Raw genomic sequence first — 22,551 nt, forward strand, 5'->3', positions numbered from 1 at the left:
CACTGTTTAAGAATCCGAGAGAATCTCCGTCTGCTTTTAAATGCAAATCGCCAAGCTCCAAAGCACATTCTGCTCTCTCCCTTTATATGAAAATGACTGCAATGTGATCCTCTTCTAGGGAGGATACCATTCAGCCGGGAAGCTGGAATTAGGGCACCCTCACACCCTGTGTGTTCAGATGATGGGGCCTGGGTGCTGTTGCCGGCTACACACGGCCTTTTTCAGGCGACAGACCACTGCTGGCGGAGAGTTGGCTCTGAGGACTACCAGGTCACGAAACTCACACCCACATCTGTGTCGGTCAAGTGCACACAGCGTCCCCCAGCTTTCAGATGGCTCTGGCTAGTGATCAGAACTTCAGTGACAACACTGACCTGTTTGTTACACGGTTAAAAAAAAAAAAAAAAAAACAAAAAACGGGCGCGCGCCAGAGCCGCCACAGGGCGAGAAATGAGATGCTGAGAACCACACCAGGTGCGGCCCTGCTGGCCCGTCCCTGCAGAACACCCCGGAACAGGGAGAGCTGGCTTAGAGACTGACTCCAAGTCAACCTATCAGGTGGCCAAGTGAGAAAAGAACACTTTTAAACTGCAGCCAGTCAAGAAATAAATAAGCTATAATTAACGGAGAAAGAGGCATGCCGTTGTTAAAGGTTCAAGCTGTTTGCCAAAACCACACTTGGTTTGGGATATTTTAGTTGTCAGGTCAATGTAAACAAGGAGGGAAGAAAGAGACAGGAGCCAGAGCCTCACAAAAGGTTAACTAACTCGCCTGCTCCGGTCAGCCCAAGTCACAGGTTAACAGCTCGCTTCAGTTCTCATGAAAACCTCTATCCTAGCTAAGGCAAGCCACATCCCGAATGAATGAATGAATGAATGAATTTTTGTGGCGGTACTTGGCTTAGGTGGTCCTCAGGCCTCAGAGGCAGACCTCAACCTATCCCCACCCCCACCCTCACCCCAGGGTGCCCGACGAGAAACAAGAAGCTATAGAGAATGAATCGCGCCTCTGAACCTTCACTGTGGTCGAGCGAAAGGACGAAGAAGTCTGTCCTAGGTTTAGAAAGCTGTTCCGATATTTCCCAGATGCCTGGGATTTGTTCCTGGCAACCAAATGGCATGGCATCAGCCCAGCCCCACTCAGAACCCAGACAGGGAGTGCGGCAGACCCCTGGAGACCCGAGCCCACCCCGTGCGCCGCGTAGGGGGTGCGGGGTTAGGGTATCACCGTGCACAGGAATCACCAAGCAAGGACGCGCCCGGCCGGCACTCTCGCGCCTTTGCGGACCAGTTCAATCCGTCCCCCCAATCCACGCCACCCTTTCAACTTCGCAACAAAGAGAGAAGGAGAAATTCCGGTCAACTCGCCTTGGGGGGTTGGTGTGAGGGTGGAGGACGCCAGTGTGTGTGTGTGTGTGTGTGTGTGTGTGTGTTTGGGGGTGGAGGTGGGGGGCGGGGATGGAGAGAGAAAGAGGAGCAAGCCAAGGAAAGAGACCAGAATCTCCCACCTTTCTTAAATTCCTCCAGCATAGCGTCCAATTTGGTGTCATTGAAAACAAAGTGCAAGGGGTGGTTATAAAACTTGGTGATGGTTTTCAGCGGAGTGCAGTCGTCCGGATCCACGAAGGCCAGGTCCTTGACGAAGAGCAGGTCCACGATGTTGGAGCGCTCGCCCTCGAACACGGGGATGCGCGTGTAGCCGCTCTCCATGATCTCCGACATGGTGTTGAAGTCCAGGATGGCCTCTCCGGTGATCATGAAGCAGTCGCGCAGCGGGGTCATCACGTCCTCCACCGTCTTGGTGCGCAGCTCCAGCGCGCCCTGGATGATGTTCAGCTCCTCTTTCACCAGGTCGTTGTAGGGGTCGGTGACCCGCAGCATCTCCAGCAGCTTCTCCCGGTTGTACACGGTGCCGATCTCCTGGCCCAGGACGCAGTCCAGCAGCTTGCTGACCGGGTACGAGGCCGGGAAGGTCATCATCATGAAGAACTTGGTGAGGAAGATGGTGTTGGCGCCGACGGCCAGGCCGTGCCGGGAGCAGATGGCCTGGGGCACGATCTCGCCGAAGATGACGATGCCGATGGTGGAGACCACCACGGCCACGAGGCCCGAGCCGGCGATGTCGTCCAGCAGGATGGTGAGCGTGGTGTTGACCAGCACGTTGCCCAGCAGCAGCGAGCACAGCAGGTAGTTGCCCTGCCGGCGCACGGGCTCGATGCGCTTGGCGTAGTTCTTCTCCTTCTCGGTGCCGCAGTTCTGCACGATGCGCAGCTCCATGGGGTCCAGGGCCATGAGCCCCAGGTTGAGGCCGCTGAACATGCCCGACAGGCAGAGCAGCAGCGAGATGAAGATCACCTGCAGCCAGAAGGGCAGCAGGAACTTCTTCTCCTCGCCCACGATCATCTTGGTGTCCTCGCCGTCGTGGTAGATCCAGGTGGTCTCGGCCCAGGGCGGCGGCGGCAGCCCGGCCACCCCCGCGCCGCCCTTGCCGCCGCCCTTGCCGCCCGCCGAGCCCGGGCCGCCGGCGCCCAGCGCGGGCGTGGAGAGCGACGTGCACAGGTAGTAGGACTTGCTCTTCTCCATCTTGCGCAGCGGCTTGATCTCGATCTCGATGATGCCAGACGTGCGGCGGTTGAGGATGATGTGCGGCAGGATGATGATGTCCGAGGTGCGGATGCCGCAGCGCTGGGGGCCGCTGTCCGGCTCCGGCGGCGCGGGGCCGCCCAGCCCGCGCTCGCCGGGGCTGTGGCGCTGCCGCTCGTGCTCGGTGAAGGCGATGCGGGACCACGTCTCGTTGTTGATGTTCTGCCCGTACACCCGCAGCTTGACCCGGGTGCGTTCGCTCACCCGCAGCGCCCCCCCTTCCATGAACGACACGTCGTTCGTGTCCTCCAGCCGCAGCCCGATGATCACGGTCTCCTCGCTCTCGCCGGCCGCGGCGCAGCCGCCCGCGCCGCAGCAGCAGCTCAGCAGCAGCAGCAGCAGCAGCCGCGCCGCCGCCGCCTGCAGGACCCCCCGGTCGCGGGCGCTGGGGCTGCGGCGCGCCGCCATCTTCCAAGTGGGCAGTGCGGCGGCTGCCTGCCCGCCCGCCATCTTTACTTCGGGTTCACAAGCGCCACAGCCAATCATAGGGTGGCTGCTCCAGCTGCGGCCTCATCCTTCTACCCGGCGGCGCGAGCACAGGCACCGGCCCCGGGGCGAGACTGCAGCGGAGCGTCAGCGCCCAGTGCTTATCAGTCCGCCTCCCTGACTGACACTGATTCGGCCGCAGCCAGCGGAGAAACCCCGAGGCTCGCGGGCAGGGGGGGGTGGGGGGCGGGAGTGAGAAGGAGGGGCGGGCTCGCCGCTCCCGCGAGAGGCAGGTCAGCCAGCCAATCACGAGCGGGAGCCCGCCCTCACAGCCAGGGGGCTGGAATGGGGGCGTGGCCGCACGCAGTGCTGTGGGCCAATAGCAAGGTAAGTGGGTGGGGCGAGGAGGGCCACGGTCCTCCTCAGCACGACAAGTTTCCTACTGAAAGGCGCGTGACTCTTGTGTATGTGCGAGGGGAGGAGGCGTGGCCGGCCGGGACGCGAGAACCAGTCAGAGATGAGAACCGTAGGGGAGGGGGCGGGGCCTCCCGCCCGGCTGCCAATGGAAAGGAGCTGTCCGAGGGTCCGGTTCTCCCTGAGGGGGCTCGGTAGTAGATCCCCGCGCCCGGCTGGGCCGGGTGGGGCCAGAGCCCCGCAGCGGGAGGCCGCCCTTTCGGCGGCACAGCCTTGCCGGTTCCGTAGAGCTCTATGCGGGGGCCGCAAAGACTGCACCCTCCGGTCCCGGTACCCCGAGAAGCCGACTAAGCACGGCTTAGGCGCCACATGGCCTAAAAAGAAGACCGGGCACCAGCCATGCCCCCACCCGCCCGCTACTCGTGCGCGCCGCTCTGCGGGAGTCAGCGGCAGCCAGGCGGCCCCGGCACCGAGGCAGAGCGGCTCTCAGACCGCCCGCCGCTTCGCGGAGCAGCGCGCTCTCTGCGGTCACGTGGCGCCACCTGCCGGCGCTGTGGGCGCCCTGCAACACTTTCCAGATGGGCTGCCCACCCCAACAGGTGTGCGGGAATCCAGACTAGGGGCGTTACTTGTTGGTCCTAAGAATTCCCATGTGGTCTTGCTGGAAGGACTGTATACACGTATTCGCTGTATCCCATCCATGTGAAATAGGAAACGCCCAGAACTTGCGTTCCTAACAGGCTATCAGGCAAGTTTGGAAAAGGAGTGGAATTTTTTTTTTTTTTTTTTTTTTTTTTTTTTTGACAGGCAGAGTGGACAGTGAGAGAGAGAGAAAAAGGTCTTCCCTTTGCCGTTGGTTCACCCTCCAATGGCCGCCATGGCTGGCGCGCTGTGGCCCGCCGATCTGAAGGCAGGAGCCAGGTGCTTCTCTGGTCTCCCATGGGGTGCAGGGCCCAAGCACTTGGGCCATCCTCCACGAGGCAGACATCTTAAAAAGGTCCATAAAAGTTCCTGGGTTTCCCGCCCCCAGAGGCAGAGAGGCAGAGAGGGGGCTCCCATCCGCTGGCTCACTCCCCAAGGGCTGGCACGGCCAAGGCTGAGCTAACCCTAGGCCAAAAGCTGAGAACTGAGTGAGAGACCAAAGTACCTGAGCCATAACCTGCTGGCTCCAAGGACGCGCATTAAAAAGAAGATGGGCTGGAAGCAGTGACTGAGACACTTGGACATGGGGTGCAGGCACCCAGACCCCCGAGGTCCTGACCACTAGGCTGAACACCTGCCCCAGGCTCATTTTAAAGCACACTGACCAAACCCTGCCAGCATGTTTCTAGCAGAAAAAAAAATTTTTTCTAGAGACCCAACTGTCCAGAACTCACAAACCCACTGGGAACATGCAGTAGCAGAGTAGCTGCCGAACTGCTCTTTTTCTCTCAATGTAAATATTCAAAAAATAATTAGCTCCTTGCCTTTTATTTATTTATTTATTTATTATCTATTTTTGTATTCCACAGGCACATTCTCCTCCCTTTTTGTAAACACATCAATCCTTTCTGAAGAATTTCGAGTCTGGTTCATTTCTGGGATGGCTGCAGTGGTCTCTCCTCTCCTACACCTGTTCTCTCTGCTCCCCAGCCTAGCACCCGGGCTATCGTGAAACCAGGGGCTGCCTTGTTCGACACCCTCTGCTTGTTCCGTCTCATCACAGGAAAGGCCAGAGCCCCTTCAGTGTCCCACAAGGCTCTGCAGGAACCGCTCCGCCCCCTGCTGCCCACGGGCTTTTGCCTCCTGCTTCCAGGCACACCGGAGCACAGTCCCGGGGGCCCAGGCACCGCCCGCAGGACACAGGCCAACTGCCCGCCCGTGGCCACCTCATTTTAAAACCCTGAAAACACTCCCTGTACCCCATCTCTGCTTTGTTTTTCCTCAAAGATCACTTTCTAATATACTATGTAAACTGTGCATCTGGCCCACCCCCATCTCCAGCCATGGGTAGGAAGTCTGTTTTGTTTACTATTCACCAATAGTGTGAATTCAAAATAACATTTGTAAAATGTTAAAAGAAAAGAAAATGAATTTTTATTTATGGGACCGGCACTGTGGCATAGTGGGAAAAGCCACCACTTACAGTACCCGCATCCCCTGTGAGCTCTGGTTCAAGTCCTGGCTGCTCCACTTCCCATCCAGCTCTCTGCTGTGGCCTGGGAGAGCAGTAGAAGATGGTCCAAGTGCTTGGGACCCTGCATCTGCATGGGAGACCCAGAAGAAGCTCCTGGCTTTGGATTGGTGCAGCTCCAGCCATTTGCAACCATTTGGGGAGTGAACCAGTGGGTGGAAGACTCTCACTCTTTCTCTCTCTCTCTCTCTCTGCCTGCCCCTTCGCTGGGTTCTGGAAAAGGGTACATTCAGTGTCTTCACCTGCAGCAGGTCAGGGCTTCGGGAGTGCCTTGGACCCAGGGCCAGAAGTCCCTCTGGGTTTGATAAGTTTGGTCTTCTTAAAGGTTACAAGCAAAACACCAAATGGCCCTCTACACACTGTGTTTCTCAACATAAGCTCTGACTTTATAGAGAAGCTTTTTTTGCCCCCACGGAAACTGCCTCGTTGTAAATAATGTCCTAAGTCACTACTCCAGCAGCGGCTGTTTTTTTCCCTCTTGAGAGACAGGGAGCTCTCACCCCTGAGTCACTCCCCAGATGCTCACAGTGGCTAGGGTAGACGGGCCAACGCCAGAGTTGGAGCCAGAACTCAATGTGCGTCTCCCGCATAGGTAGCAGAAACCCAAGCACTTGATTCAGCACCTGCTGTCTCTCAGGGTCTACATTAGCAGGAAGCCAGAGTAAAGAACTAGAACAAGGTTTTGGTTTTTGGGCTTTTTTTTTTTTTTTTTTTTTTAAGATTTATTTCAAAGCTATAATGACAGAGGGAGACACAGAAAGAGAGAGATCTTCCATTGGCTAGCTCACTCCCTAAATGACCACATAGCAGCCCTGGCTAAAGCAGGCCAAACCCAGGAGCCAGGAGCTCCATACAGGTCTCCAGATGGGTGGCAGGGGCCCGAGTACTTGGCTGTCTTCAGCGGCCCTCCCAGGTGCATTAGCAGGGAGCTGGCTCAACAGCAGAGCAACCGAAACGTGAGCTGGAACTCCAGCATGGGCTTCAGGGGCTACTGCAGCGAATGAACCCACTGCACCACACCAGCCCCTGGAACAGGTGTCGGACGAGGCACTCGACTAGGAGATGTGGGCAATGTAACCGGCAGCTTAACTGCTCGACCAAACATCTGCTCCAAATGTACTTTCTAATCACACAAAAGAATAAAGTGGGTTTTGTTTGGTTTTGTTTTGTTTTAAGATTTATTTATCTGGCCGGCACCGCGGCTCACTAGGCTAATCTTCCACTTGCAGCACCGGCACACCGGGTTCTAGTCCCGGTCGGGGCGCCAGATTCTGTCCCGGTTGCCCCCCTTCCAGGCCAACTCTCTGCTGTGGCCAGGGAGTGCAGTGGAGGATGGCCCAGGTGCTTGGGCCCTGCACCCCATGGGAGACCAGGAGAAGCACCTGGCTCCTGGCTTCGGATCAGCACGGTGCGCCGGCCACAGCGGCCATTGGAAGGTGAACCAACGGCAAAAGGAAGACTTTTCTCTCTGACTCTCTCTCACTGTCCACTCTGCCTGTCAAAAAAAAAAAAAAAAAAAAAAAAGATTTATATATCTGAAAGGCAGAGTTAGTATTACAGAGAGAGAAAGAAGGAGCGACAGAAATCTTCCACCCACTGGTTCATGCCCCAGATGGCCATAACTGCCAAAGCTGGGCCAGGCCTAAGCCAAGAGCTTCTTCTGGGTCTCCCACAGGGGTACAGGTGCCCAAGCACCTAGGCCATCTTCTGCTGCTTTCCCAGGCCGTTAGCAGGGAGCTGGGTTGGAAGTGGGGCACTCAGACTCAAACAGGCATTCATATGGGATGCTGGCACTGCAGGCAACGGCTTAACCTGCTGTGCCACAGCGCTGGCCCCCTGAGCACAAAGTCTTTTGAGAAAAAGTAGAAATTGAAAATGCTGGCATTACCTAAAGTTGCCCTGAAATCAAATCTGTTTGCCCTGAGAGATATCTCAAAAGCAACACAATCCACTTGCTTAAATGCATAGAACTCTTAATTTAGCTAAAATGAGAAGTTTTTACCACAGTTGACCAAAAAAAAAAAAAAAGCACCACACCATTTACCATGTCAAAGTGGACTTTTTGGGGCATTCGTATAGGGCTTTCCCATTTTTTCCTTTTTCTGAGTATTTTCTGGATATTTTACTGGGATAAGAAAAAAAAAAAAAAACATGGCATTTTGACAGAGCTGTGAGAAAAGTTTCCCTCTTTTCTGATACAGAATGTGTATCTATTTCAGTTAATTGAGAATCAGAGCGAGAGAAGCAAGCAGAGATCTCTCATTCTCTGACACCCCAGATGCCCATGACAGCCACGCCTGGGCCACAGCCAGAAGCCTAGGACTCCGTCAGGCTCTCCCATGTAGGTGACAGGGACCCAAGTACTTGAACCATCAGCTGAGCCTCCCGGGGTGTGCGTTAGCAGGAAGCGGGAACAGGAAGAGGAACTGGGACTAGACCCCAGGCACTCCCACGTGGGAGGCGCCCGACCCCGACCTTCCTGCTGAGCTCCTCGGGGTCTGCCCCTCCCAGAAATACTGAGGGTTTGCGGGACCTGAGTAGGAGCAGGTGTGGGGAGCCCCGCCCCTCCTGCTCTGCCACAGCACAGCCAGGCGCCCCACACCCCACCCCACGGTCCTCCCAGAGAGGCTGCTCTCCCCCCACGCCCTCCAGGGAGCACACACACACACACACACACACCCCGGCCTCCTGCTCTCTGCCCTGTCACCACCCCTTCCTCTACTCCTCTATCCTTCCAGCCACTCAGAGAGAACACACCTGCCTCCCTCCAGCGTCCCTGCCACCCTGGGACTTGCTAAAATCTTCTAGAACGTCCTGGGTGGCTGCTCCGCCCATGGTCCAGCCTGCAGCTCAGCAGCGGACAAAGGAGAGGGAAAGGCTGTGGGCTCCGTTATCCCTGTTACCGAGACTAACACGCTCAGGCCAGGTGTGCGCTCATTTCCACGGTTTTTAAGTAGCGAGCCCTGCATTCACATTGCTGAATATGAAAACCACCCTTGGGGAGTAAGAAGGAGGTGGGAGACAAGGCTCTGACAGGAGGCTGGGAGCCAGGATCGCAGGGACAGGAGAAAGCAGGGGCCCAGGGTGCACCTGCCTTGAGCCGCGGGTGTGAGTGCATCTCCAGTCATCACACACCGGCTGAGTTCACTCCCCTGCTACCTTCTTCACGTCCTCTGAAGCTGCAGTGAAAATGCTTTTTTGGTTTTGTTTTTGTTTTTAAAGTCTATCTGGGGCTGGGCGTTGTGGCGCGGTGAGTTAAGCCAGCCCTTGGGAGGCCTGCAACCCCACATCAAGGTGCTGGTTTGGGTCCTGGTTGTGCTGCTCCCAGTACAGCTCCCTGATAATGCACCTAGGAAACAACAGATGGTGGTTCAAGTCCCTGAGTCCCTGCCACCCACACAGGAGACCCCAATGGGGCTCATGGTTCCTGGACTTGAGCCTGCCACAGCCCTGGCTGCAGTGGGCATTTGGGGAGTAAACCAGTGGAAAGAAGCTCTCTCTCTCTGCGTGTGTGTGTGGGGGTTGTCTTTCTCTCTCTGTCATTCTGCCTTTCAAATAAATATGTCAAAACGTATTTATCTTTATTTATTCGAAAAGCAGAGACAGAGATCTTACATCTGTTGATTTACTTCCCAAATGCCTGCCTGCAACAGTCAGGGCTCGGCCAGGCTGATGCCAGGAGCCAGGAACTCCATCTGTGCTTCCCCGAGGATGGCAGAGACCCGAGTGCGTGGGCCATCGCCTGCTGCCTCCTGGGCACTACGAACGGAGCCAGGCTCCAAACCCGAGCTCTCCAGTATGGGATGCAGGCGTCTCGCAGGCATCTCAAGTGAGGGCGTAACCACTGGGCTGAACATCTGCCCTTGGAGTTAAAATTTTCCTCCGGTAAGTCAGACCCTCCAAGTGGAAACAAAACGTTGTATCAGATCCCAGTGAGAAAAAGTTCTGCTCCTGTTTTTAGTTCTTCTGATACTGAATTATTTTAAATATCACTAAACTGAAGATCCAATGTATTCTTTCCACTTGTTAATACACCTCCTTAATTCTCTGCTGCTTCTTTAAAATTTAAATTAAAAATTCTGTTTTTTTCACCTCATTTCTTTTTTATTTTATTTATACATTTATCAACTAAGTCATCTGGTATACCTAATAAGTACCAAGCACTGCACAAGGCACTGAGGAGCTGAAATATGGATTCAGAGGCTACCTCCAACACCTGCTAGTTAGGAGGCTAGCTAATGTGTACATAACTACACGATACCATCTTTAAAATACAACTCAAGCAGAGCCACTGAGGAAAGCTTCATGGTTTGGGTTGGTCCTTGAAGAACAGCCAATTGTCTTCTAAATTATTTTTAAGATATTACACTTTTTATTTATTTAAGAGGCAAGCAGACAGACAGAGTTCCCGTTTGCTGGTTCAATACCCCCCATGCCCGTAACGGCCAGGGCTGGGCTGAGGCTAAAGCTGGTAGCCAAGAACTTGATCCAGATCACCCACGTGGGTGGCAGGAACCCAATTACTTTAGCCATCACCTGCAGCCTCCTGGTTTGTGCATTGGCAGGAAGCTGGAGTTAGGAGCCAGAAATGGGGATCAAACCTAAACACTCTAATAGAAGACACTGGCACCTTAACCACTAGGCCTCACACCCACCCCTACAGTACACGTCTTATAAGTAGAAGGAGGATGCTATAAAATAAATGATAGGGGCAGGTGTTTGGTGCAGAAGTCAAGGCACCACTTGGGCGCCTACATCCCGTGTCAGAATGACTGTGCTGGAGTCCCAGCTCCAGGCCAGTTCCAGCGGGAGGCAGCAAGTGATGGCTCAAGTGGGTCCCTGCCACCCACATGGGAGATCTGGATTGAGTTCCCAGTCCCAGACATTTGGGGAGAGAACCAGCAGATGGGAGGTCTTTCTCTCCCTCTCTCCCTCTCTCTTCATTTCTCTACCTCTCAGATAAAATATTTTTTTTTAAAAAAACAAGTGATGATGTAAATAAAGCATAGCACAGTAAATACATAAATTGGTAACATAGTCATTTACCATTACCAAGTATGATGAACTGTACATAAGTAATAGGATCGCTGTATTTTATTCAGCCGGCAGTGTGGGTTTGTTTAAAACAGCATCACCACAAACATGACAGTAACATTACCATGGGGCTGTAACTGTGGTGTAGCAGGTAAATCTGCTGCCGGCAGTGCCAGCATCCCATATGGGTGCCAGTTCGAGTCCTGGCTGCTTCACTTCTGATCCAGCTCTCTGCTATGCCCTGGGAAAGCAGTAGAGGATGGTCCAAGTCCTTGGGCCCCTGCACCCACGTGGGAGACCTGGAGGAAGCTCCGGGTTTCTGGCTTCGAATCGGCCCAGCTCTGGCCATTTCGGTTATCTGGGGAGTGAACTAGCGGATGGAAGAGCTCTCTCTCTCTCTCTCTCTGCCTCTGCCTCTCTGTAACTCTGCCTTTCAAATAACTCCATAAACTTTAAAAAAAAAAAAAGGCAATACCATAGCTACAGTGTCACTAGGCACTAGAAATTTCTCAGCTCCATTATGACTTTATGGGACTGCGATGGTACATATGGTCCTCTGCTGGTGTCCTAACATAGCACGTGACCGTAACCTTGGACTGACATTCTCTCCTCTAGCCACATTTAGGACAAAGACGCCAAGATGAGTACCTCATGCCATAGGAGCCCCCAACAGACCAAGACAGAACAGCCCAGCCCCTGCTCTGGGGTCCACCCTGCCTCACAGCCACTGCCGCGGCGGCCTCTGCACTGATCACGTTCTTAAAGCAGACAAGCGACGTCCCAGGCTGGCCTGGCCTCCTGGTCATGGGCCAGACTTTCTTTTAAAACTGCTTTGCATGTAACAAACACAAGCACACAAACACATACATAAAGTAAAGTAGCAGCCTGTACGATCCATCATCCAAAACAGAACGCTTTGGAAAGTGAAAGAGGCACTATTAATAATTAACCCGGTTTAAGGCTTAACCTGGGAAAGTTTCAACCAAAGATTCTGCTCATTTTATAGTAATTTACGATGGTGACCATAACCATCCCTTCTGCCGCTCCCCCCACCCTCGGGGTAACCACACTACTTTCTCGACAGTCACCATTTCCCTTCTTGATGGTTATTTGTAAATGGAACGGAATGGCCCAGAAGTCAGGAAACCTGGTCCTGATCTCAGTTGCAATGCTTACGCTGTAATTACACTGTAATTTTCCCATGCGAGTTATTTAAATACACTCAGCCCCTGTTTCCTCTTCTGTACAATTAGAAAAGCCCTCACTGGGAGGCAGGGATAAGGGGTTATTTGCAGTGAAGACACAAATGTGCTTTGCTTCCTCTCCCCACGACGCAGCGGCTCCCGCTCATCACCCTAAGGAGTCACCATTCTTGGCAGGGTCGCCTGGGCTCCATGGGCTCCTGCTACATTATTTAAGAGCAGAAATGAAAAGACCTTGCTCACGGCACTTCCTTGGTGAGTTCCAGTTGAAAGGAATAAAAAGGCTAATTGAAAAGAGATAATAAAAGATTAACCACTAAACCCCAAAGCCACGCAAGTCGCTCTGCCCTCACTCTGCAAACACCTTCCTCCCCAGCAACTTGACATTTGGGCCTTTCGCTTTCCAGTGGGTGCACATTTAATATTCACAAAGACAGTGACGCGACGGAAGCTTGCTGACTGGGCACGGACAGGCAGCTGTCCTGGCCACCTACCTGCCACAGCTGGGCTCTGAGCTGTATGTCAAATTTCCATAAGCCACCAGCACTCTGGTCCCCTCCTGCGAGCACACCCGCACAGCTCCGCGGGCCCCTCCTGGCCCTGCTTGTAATGAATTATACATATGCCGGTCACAGACTCGCCCACTGGCCTGCCACCATCACCACCATTTGAACTGCAATGGAAAAAACCTCAGATGGACCGTGTGGTGCGGTGGGTTAAAACACTGCTTGGGTACCGGCATCCTTTTCAGAGTGCCTGGGATCGGGCCATGTCTGTGCACCCAATCCAGGTTCCTGTTAATATGGAGGGGAGGCAGCAGGTGATGGTCCATGAACTTGGGTCTCTGCCACCCACATGGGAGACCCAGATATAGTGCTTGGCTCTTGACCCAGCCCTGGCTACTATATTTGGGGAGTGAACAAGTGAATGAAAGATCTGTCTCTCCTTCTCTGTCACTCTGCCTTTTAAATAAATAAATGGATAAATCTTTTTCTAAAAGAAAAACAACTTCCTCACTTGAAACATGCTAATTCTAATCCTAAAAAAGGGTCACAGGGTCCAAAGCCTACACAGATCAGTGAAGTTGACTGGGTAGGGATGTTGGCTGTCTAGAGGGTCCTGTGCTCTCACAAGGGGAAGCCATGAGTCAGCTCTGGCCAATGCAACTGTGCAGAAATGCCGGGCCCGAGGTGGGAACTTGGTACAGCCGTTAACGCTGTCGGAGACACCTGCATCGCATACCAGAGTGCCTCTGCTTATCCAGTGCTGCCTCTGCTGCTGACCCCAGCTTCCTGCTCATGCACACCTGGGAGGCAGCAGGCAACGGCAGCTCAAGTACTGGGGTCTCTGCCACCCACGTGGGAGGCCCAGAAAGAGTTCCTGGCTCCTGGCTTCAGTCCAGGCCAGCCTTGGCTATGGCAAGCATTTAGGGAGTGAACCAGCAAATGGCAGGTTTCCATCTGTTTCTCTTTCTCCCTCTCTTTCAAACAAATAAAATAAAAAATTCAGGGCTGATGTTGCCAGAAATTTATTTTTTTTTTCAAGAAGCCACCAATGCATATTTCATATAATCTGGTCTGATTCATAAATGTGGGTAACTAAAAATCTTGAAAAAATAGGGTGGTCTCTACAGAATCTGGGCCCGCAAATCACTGCTAACCCAAGAAGGGCCTGTAGACTAGTTTGAGTTCCACCCCTTCATTCTGAAGTGATGCCTTGACAGCAGGGACTCCATTTGGGAGCACCTGAGACTCCATCTTGAGTAAGCACACCCCTCCCCCACCACCAGGAGACTCTGGTCTGAAACTTTGATCTAAAGCACTCGGACAATAGCAGTCCCCTACATCACACCTGGCAACCTGCATCACACTTGGCAGAGCACAGAAACCCCCAGCATGATTGCTCAAGCTTGGGAGCAGATAGGCTGCACCTGGGTTAACGATGAAACTGTAGTTTGTCTATGTCCTACGTATGGTTTAAGCTAATACCTGGATTCATGTCAAGATTATAATTGAAAATGTTAAGATTATAACTGGTGTTGTCAAGATTATAATTGATATTAGTTTTGCATAGGTTTTAGGTCAGCTTGACCCCGGTAATCATGTATTCCCCTCCTGATTTTGTGGTTTTGCTTTTATAAACCCTGTTGCTTTGGGCTTCGGGATCGAGAGTTCTTTAGGGCCTGAGCCCACTCTCTACCGCTGGCAATAAAGGACCATCAAAAATTTTTTTAAAGATCTATTTATTTATTTGAAAGTCAGAGTTACACAGAGAGAGGAGAGGCAGGGTGGGGGTGGGGTCTTCCATCTGCTGATTTACTTCCCAACTGGCTGAAATGGCTGGAGCTGTGCTGATCCGAAGACAGGAGCTTCTTCCGGGTCTCCCACGTGGGTGCAGGGGCCCAGGGACTTGGCTCATCTACTGCTTTGCCAGGCCATAGCAGAGAGCTGGATCAGAAGAGGAGCAGCCGGGACTAGAACCAGAGCCCATATGGGATGCTGGCACTTCAGGCCAGGGCGTTATCCCACTGCGCCACAGTGCTGGCCCCAGGACCATCAAATGTTATCCATGTGTGGTGCTTCTTTGTTTGCACTCGCTCAGGTACAACATTTTGGAGGCCCCAGCGAGACATGGAGCCCACCTCCGGGAAGACCTCACTCCGAACCTTCCAGGTTGGTGCTCAGGCCACAGGGGAAGCACCCCTCATGATATTCCAGGGGCCCAGGGGCCCAATTCACCAACCCAGGAGGTTCGGCTTGACCTCTTCATCGACCAATTGGCCTCAGGTCCTCTGATAAGTTGACTCCTATTTTCTGGGGGCACCTCTGCTTACTGGAGGTCTGACAAGACACTAATACACTCTCAAGTTCCGCTTGAGAGTGACGGCGTTAGGACGGGAGACTCTGGTCTCATTAAAGAAAGTCCTTTCCTGGATATACTGGTTTTTGTTCCTGTTTTGTGGCCACTTTCTGATGCACTGTCTGCATCCATAATCCCGGGAGGTAAATTCTTTTTCCTGTACTACCTGTCTCCTTTGTTCCCTTGTCTCCAGTCTCTCTGTCCCTTCCATTGAACATGGGACACCTTTTCAGTGTATGTTCAAAATTTTCTCTTTTAAATCTAGAAAGATTGCTGCCTTAAAAACTGCCTTGTAACTTGCCAAAGTTTTGTGGCTTGGTTTTTACAGATCTGGATGAAAAATAACAAAGGGTGATCAGCCTGGACGTGGATTTTTTCAATCTCTGGTTTATGTCATTGATTTCTAGCTGGAGTTTTGTAAAGAGTAAAATTCCATATAAATGTAATTTTGACTTTAATTCAGATAAAGGTATGATATAATATCAACATCTTAAGTCACTGAAGTGTAACTGCTAAATATAAATTGGGTAAAGGTAAATGAGATCGATGTGTCTAACAAAAATGTTTTCATTAGAGTCCATATATAAGGAATAATTCAAGACTACTTAAAAATAACTAAGGTTAAAATTTGATGTGTTATCTTATTTTAAAAATGTTGTCTTGGGGCCGGCACTGTGGCACAGCGGGTTAATGCCCTGGCCTGAAGCACCGGCATCCCACATGGGTGCTGGTTTGAGTCCCAGCTGCTCCACTTCTGATCCAGCTCTCTGCTGTGGCCTGGGAAAGCAGTAGAAGATGGGCCAAGTGCTTGGGCCCCTGCACCCACATAGGAGACCCAGAAGAAGCGCCTGGCTCCTGGCTTCGGATTGGCGTGGCTCCGGCCGTTGCGGCCATCTGGGGAGTGAACCATCAGATGGAAGACCTCTCTCTTTCTCTCTGCCTCTCCTCTCTCTGTGTAACTCTGACTTTAAAATAAATAAATAAAAATCTTTTAAAAAAAGTCTTAATTTACAGATTTTAAAAGGATTATTTCAATATAAATCAAGAAATCAGATAAAAAGGGGTCATAAATATAAAACTGTTCTTGGAAAGGAAGGTTAAGAAAGAAAGAGGTTTAAAAAACAGGTTTGGCTGGCTCTGTGGCTCACTTGGCTAATCCTCCACCTGCAGAGCCGGCATCCCATATGGGTGCCGGGTTCTAGTCCCAGTTACTCCTCTTCCAGTCCAGCTCTCTGCTGTGGCCCAGGAAGGCAGTGGAGGATGGCCCAAGTGCTTGGGCCCTGCATCCACATGGGAGACCAGGAGGAAGCACCTGGCTCCTGCCTCTGGATCAGCACAGTGCGCTGGCCATAGCAGCCATTTGAGGGGTGACACAACGGAAGGAAGACCTTTCTCTCTGTCTCTCTGTCTCTCTGTCTCTCACTAACTCTGCCTGTCAAAAAACAAAAAACAAAACAGGTTTAAGTTGTAGAAAGAGGTTAAAATAACAAATTTAAGTTGTAAAAGATGTGAGAAAGTCATAAAAGGTAATGAAAAATTTTCTGGATACAAAAGCTATTAATTAAAATCTGATCCTCTGTTAAAACAATGAGGTTTTTGTAATACATGTATGTTAGTAAATATTTTAAAATAGTCTTTACAATCTGTTAAAAAACTACAACATCGCCTTTTAATAGTTTTTATATAATTGGGCATCTGTCAGTTTTCTAGACGGATCCAGTCAGCTCTCTTCTCTTTCCTAGTTCTTTCTCTGTTATAATTGCTCCAAGTTATGGGATGATTCCATGTGCTAACTTATATTTAAGGATTTTATTTCCCATTTTAGTGACAAGGAAACATCAATTTTTTATCCTATTGATGTTCTCTGTCTCTCCTTAAATTCTGATTTTTAAAAACAGCTATGTTTTTATAAAAAGAATTATGGTTTGGTTAAATATATACTCATTCTAAAATATTTAAATGATCACTTTGTATCACTAATAAAATCTGGCCTACATCAATGCTCCTCATACAAACGCCCAAAAGCTACAAAAGTCTGATAATTTTGTTGTATTATTAGTCACAATGGTTGTCTTAATGAAAAAAGGCCCAAGTACTTTCTAAAATACTGTGTGGAGTAAACAAGTACCTCTTCCTGTTGGTTAATAAGTTTTATAATTTTAACCATGGCTATTTAAAGCCTTTTGTCATTCACAGTTTTGTATTTTCCTCTAAACACTAAAAATCAGATTTACTGCTCATAAAAATTAAAACATTGTTGGTTCTGTGTTTTTGTTTTTGTTTTGGCAGGCAGAGTGGACAGTGAGTGAGAGATAGACAGAGAGAAAGGTCTTCCTTTTCCGTTGGTTCACCCCGCAATGGCTGCCGCAGCCGGCGCACCACGCTGATCCGAAGGCAGGAGCCAGGTGCTTCTCCTGGTCTCCCATGCGGGTGCAGGGCCCAAGCACTTGGGCCATCCTCCACTGCACTCCCGGGCCACAGCAGAGAGCTGGCCTGGAAGAGGAGCAACCGGGACAGAATCCGGCGCCCCGACCAGGACTAGAACCCAGGGTGCAGGCGCTGCAGGCGGAGGATTAACCTAGTGAGCCATGGCAATGGTTCTGTTTTTAAATGTGCCCTCTTTTAGGTTTCAAAGAACTTCTTTCTTCCACCTTTATTTATTTTTTATTAAGATTTATTTATTTATTTTAAAGTCAGAGTTACACAGAGAGAGGAGAGGCAGAGAGAGAGGGGTCTTCCGCCCGATGGTTCACTCCCCAGATGGCCACAATGCCCAGAGCTGCGCCGATCTGAAGCCAGGAGCCAGGAGCTTCCTCTGGGTTTCCCAAGCAGGTGCAGGGGCCCAAGGACTTGGGCCATCTTCTACTGCTTTCCCAGGCCATAGCAGAGAGCTGGATTGGAAGAGCAGCAGCCGGGACTAGAACCAGCACCCATATGGGATGCTGGCGCTTCAGGCCAGGGCGTTAACCCACTGTGGCACAGCGCCTGGCCCTCCACTTTTATTGTATTCAGTATTTTGGTTTGGCTCTACAAATAGATAAAGCCAAAGTTTAACAGGTTCCAACTACAATAGTATAGTTAATTCAGGTTACTAAAAACAGAAAGTAATTCTAATTAATTGGTAATTAAAAAAAAAAAAAAAAAACAAAGATCTTAAAAAGCTGTTACCAGGCCGGTGCCACGGCTCACTTGGCTAATCCTCCGCTTGTGGCGCCGGCACCCTGGGTTCTAGTCCTGGTCGGGGCGCCAGATTCTGTCCCAGTTGCTCCTCTTCCAGTCCAGCTCTCTGCTGTGGCCCAGGAAGGCAGTGGAGGATGGCCCAAGTGCTTGGGCCCTGCACCCCATGGGAGACCAGGAGGAAGCACCTGACTCCTGGCTTCGGATTGGTGCAGTGCACCAGCTGTGGCGGCCATTTGGGGAGTGAACCAACGGAAAGAAGACCTTTCTCTCTGTCTCTCTCTCTCACTAACTCTGCCTGTCCAAAAAAAAAAAAAAAAAAAAAGCTGTTACTAAGACTGCTTTATTGTTCTATCCTGTAATGTATGTTATATTATATGTGTATATATTGTATGTATGCATAAAAATGTATTAAGAGCTCTGTTTTAATTGACTTACAGATATTATAGATATAAGATTGCTCATAAATTTAAACTAAGTTAACCTAAAATACATTTTTGGTTCACGTGACCTAAATAAACCTCTGTATCAGGTGTTTTAAACTTGGTGGTACAGAGAAACCAAAAATCATGTTTTGAAGTCATTGACATGTTTATGCTTGGGTTTGCTGGTCAAACGAGTTACATTTATGCTAGATATTCAACATATACTTCCAACTACAGGTACTCTTCTAATTTATAAAAGACTTTAGACTTTTTGGTGAATACTTTCATAAGTTGTTATTTGACAAATTTGCTTGCTAAGTTTTCACTTAATATTAAATTATTGACAGTAAGTAATCTAAAAAGCCTATATTCTCTTCAAGATGAGAAACTGATTCTATTCTAAATTCTCCATCAGGATATACAATTTGATCTTCAGACCTTATAAAAGTAATGGCTAACATTTTTCTGTCGTCATGTCTGGCCACATGTAACAGCTAGATTTATTTTGCCATGGATACAGTAAACAGGCAAAACCTCCCTTTTCAAACCAAACTAACGGAGAGATACAAAGTCTTACTAATTGGTTCAAAATGGTTTGGATAAAGTGGTCTTCATGTTTGATCTTATACATGCCTGTGACAACACATTTCTAGCCCAGGCCACCAGAGATTAGTGATGGGACTGGGCACCCCCTCGGCTAACATCCTAAAGGCCTCCTCTGTGGTCTACTTTAACGAGAACCGGAAAAAAGAGGAGTGAGCTGGACAGCAGGAGCAATGTAAGGACAGGTGCCAGCCAGTTAATACCAGCTTTCCACGCGATCTGCCATCAAGGAGGCCCAGCAAGGCCAGTCCGCCCTACATGGCACTGGTTTTCCAGGTGGAAAGCCAGAGCTTGGGACAGACAGCAGTCACGGCAGAAGCCAGTCTCCCAAGGGCCCTGGCAGCCCTGCCAGCCCAGAGCTGGGTCACTGGAAACGGAACTGCCCTGGTGTCAAAGGACTCCTAGGTCAGAACTGCAGACCTTGTAGGCTTTAAGCTGAAAAGCCCTTCACTCTGCCTAGCTTCCAAAGTGACCACTGCCATCGGGGGGCAGGCTAGGGTCAGTAACCTTGCAGGCAGAGCTGTAGGTCTGCTTTAAAGAGAACCTGCTGGGGCCAGCGCTGTGGTGCAGCCTGTTAACGCGCTGGCCTGAAGTGCCGGTATCCCTTATGGGTGCCAGTTCAAGACTGGGCTGCTCCACTTCTGATCCAGCTCTCTGCTATGGCCTGGGAAAACAGTGGAGTCCTTGGGCCCCTGCACTCATGTGGGAGACCCGGAGGAAGCTCCTGCTCCTGACTTCGGATCAGTGCAGCTCCGGCCATTGCGGCCATCTGGGGAGTGAATCAGCGGATGGAGGACCTCTCTCTCTGCCTCTCCTCTCTCTGTAACTCTTTCAAATAAATAAATAGATCAGAGAGAGAGAGAGAGAGAGAGAGAGAGATCCTGCCTATTCTGTACTAATCTCCCATTCAGGCCAGCTCTGCTCCCAGGACAGCTAGGCAATGGGAGTCAACAGGGTGCCTTCCCTAAGGAGGTTCATACCTCCTTTATGATGTCTCTTCCTGTACGCCATGTAATTATCAAGTCCCTCCTGTCAGTTTGTTTGCCTCTAAATTAAACACACACACACACAACACCTCCTCCTGTCCCTCCTGGTTTGGACAGCAGCTTTCATAGGTCCTCTAATAATGACTGTCCTTTGTTTTAGACCCTGCGTATTTCATCTGCTTGTTAGATTTGTTTTCTCCAGATTCAAAGCAGCACAGCTCTAGATGGCCATGCACATGAAACCCCGGATGAAAGCAGTTTCTACAAGCTGACACCGCAGCCCCCTCAGAGGCCCCCTCCTGCTGGAACCCTGCTGTGACTGCCACTCCCCACGCCACACCCTAAGGGATCCCCAGGACAAAGAGCCCTGTCAGCAGGAAGCAGCCAAGATGAGATCAACACCCCGGGTCTCTACAATAGTGGGGTGTGGATTTAAAGAGGGGGAGGGCTGAGGCTGTCTGGTTGGGCTAAGTGTCTGTGGGCCCCTCAGGCTTTAACAGAATGTACATACAGGCTGTGAACAAAGGATTTGCTCTGAGACCTGACCCCAACTCTCCCCACTGTGATATTCTGTACCCAAAACTAGCAACAGGGGGGCTGGGTCCACCGAAGCAAACACCAGCTCTTAGCACCTCCCCTTCCAGTTGTCACCAGAAGGCCCCAGGTGAGTTCTGGTCCCAGCTGGGCTCAGTGTGGCGGGCACTGCTGCCCTCAGCACAGCAGCCTGGGTTCTGGGTGAGCTAAGTGCTTCCCAGACGCCCGCATCGGCCAGCGCCAGTCTTCTGTCGACCTGTTACACGGCCAGCTAGCGTCTCTTAAAGGGCTTGTCCTGACTGTGGGCCCCTGCATTCCTAACCAGTTACTAAATTTCTCTAGACAAAGTACAGCTTCTGTTAAACTCATGTATATATATAAACTCATACACACACACACACACACACACATATATATACACCTATTAACTCTGCTTTAAATATACGTCCTGATGCATATGATGTGGCTGAATCAAGGATTTGATTATTGTCAAAACACAAAGAGGGGAATGAAGTAACACCTTGACAGCAGGGACTCCATTTGGGAGCACCTGAGACTCCATCTTGAGAAAGCACACCCCTCCCCCGCCATTGGGAGACTCTGGTCTGAAACTTTGATCTAAAGCACTCGGACAATAGCAGTCCCCTACATCACACCTGGCAACCTGCATCACACTTGGCAGAGCACAGAAACCCCCAGCATGATTGCTCAAGCTTGGGAGCGGATAGGCTGCACCGGGGTTAACGATAAAAATGTAATTTTTCTATGTCCTACATATGATTTAAGCTAATACCTGGATTCATGTCAAGATTATAATTGAAATTGTTAAGATTGTAACTGGTGTTGTCAAGATTATAATTTATATTAGTTTCACACAGGCTTTAGGTAGTTTGATGCCAGTAACCATGTATTCCCCTCCCGATGTTGTGGTTTTTGCCTTTATAAACCCTGTTGCTTTGGGCTTCAGGGTCAAGAGTTCTTTAGGGCCTGGGCCCGCTCTCCCCCACTGGCAATAAAGGACCATCAGATTTTATCCATGTGTGGCGCTCCTCTGCACTCGCTCAGGTCCAACAATTCTGCAGGTGGGAAAGTGAATCCGAAAGCAGACAAATGCGCCTGGGGCCAAGCAACTCGCCCGCAGGGCTAGACCTGGGAAAAACTCCTGCTTTCCGCCTCCTGCCTCATTTCATTCCACCAAGGAGGAAAAGGCAGCAGACCCCAAGTCTGGCTTAGGAGGTGCCCAGATCAGTGATGGACCAGCCTCCTTGCGGGCCACTCTGGCTCTGGACAGTGTATATGAGGCATCATGTGGCCCTAGGAGGCAACTGAGTCATATCAGGGCAGAACACTTCTGCTCCAGATTGATTTGCCTTGCACCTGCAGGAAGGGAGGAGCTGGCACGCTCCCCTCCCCCCCTCCCCGCCCGGGGAAAGGGACAGGGAGGGCTGTCTATCCAAGCAAGGCTCACTCAGCAGCAGAAGGCTGAATACAAAACTTACATTCCCTGCAGGCCGGTGCTGTGGCACAGTGGGTAAAGACACCACCTGCAATGCCAGCATCCCACATGAGCATCGGCTTGAGTCCTGGCTGCTCCACTTCCAATCCAGATCCCTGCTAATGCACCTGGGAAGGCAGCTGAAGACAGCCCACATACCTGGGCCCCTGCACCCACGTGGGAGACCAAGATGGAGTTCCTGGCTCCTGGCTTTGGCCTGGCCCAGCCCATTTGGAGAGTGAACTAGTGGATGGAAGACTAACACTCTCTCTCAAATACAAATAATTCTTTAAAAAGCAAACTTCCATTTCCACCACACTCCCAGTAACCTTGGTGGGGGGTGCGCTGACCAGATCACAAGGTCAGCAGCTAAGTAGAGGCTGCAAGGCGCTGGAAGGTGCTCAGGGTGCCAGGGGACAAAGTGACTACCTGGAGAAGAGCTCCGTGGGATCAGGAAGAGAGCTGGGTCGTTTTTAAAAGAGTTAGAGGTCTCACAGAGCTATGCTCAGGCAGCAACCATGGGAAAGCCCAGGAACCTAGCACGAGTCCCACTGGAGGGCTCTCCCAGGACCCTCACCCAC

At 51.0% G+C, this 22,551-nt stretch overlaps 1 protein-coding gene across 5 annotated transcripts in view; it reads right to left on the bottom strand.

The window, feature by feature from the left end:
• The window catches only part of CNNM2 (cyclin and CBS domain divalent metal cation transport mediator 2), a 188,478-nt gene extending 185,165 nt beyond the window's left edge, over positions 1-3,313 (bottom strand). For all 5 annotated transcript variants that reach the window (XR_001795160.3, XM_002718589.5, XM_002718590.5 and 2 more), the window contains exon 1: positions 1,508-3,313. Coding sequence is in view for 4 of the 5 variants with exons in the window: in XM_002718589.5 (XP_002718635.1) it covers positions 1,508-3,128 (1,621 nt within the window). In the remaining variant the exon portion in view is untranslated. The remainder of the gene's footprint in view (positions 1-1,507) is intronic.
• Positions 3,314-22,551: the final 19,238 nt, after the last annotated feature.

This window comes from Oryctolagus cuniculus, chromosome 15 (genome assembly GCF_964237555.1).
Source record: "Oryctolagus cuniculus chromosome 15, mOryCun1.1, whole genome shotgun sequence".
NCBI lineage: Eukaryota > Metazoa > Chordata > Mammalia > Lagomorpha > Leporidae > Oryctolagus > Oryctolagus cuniculus.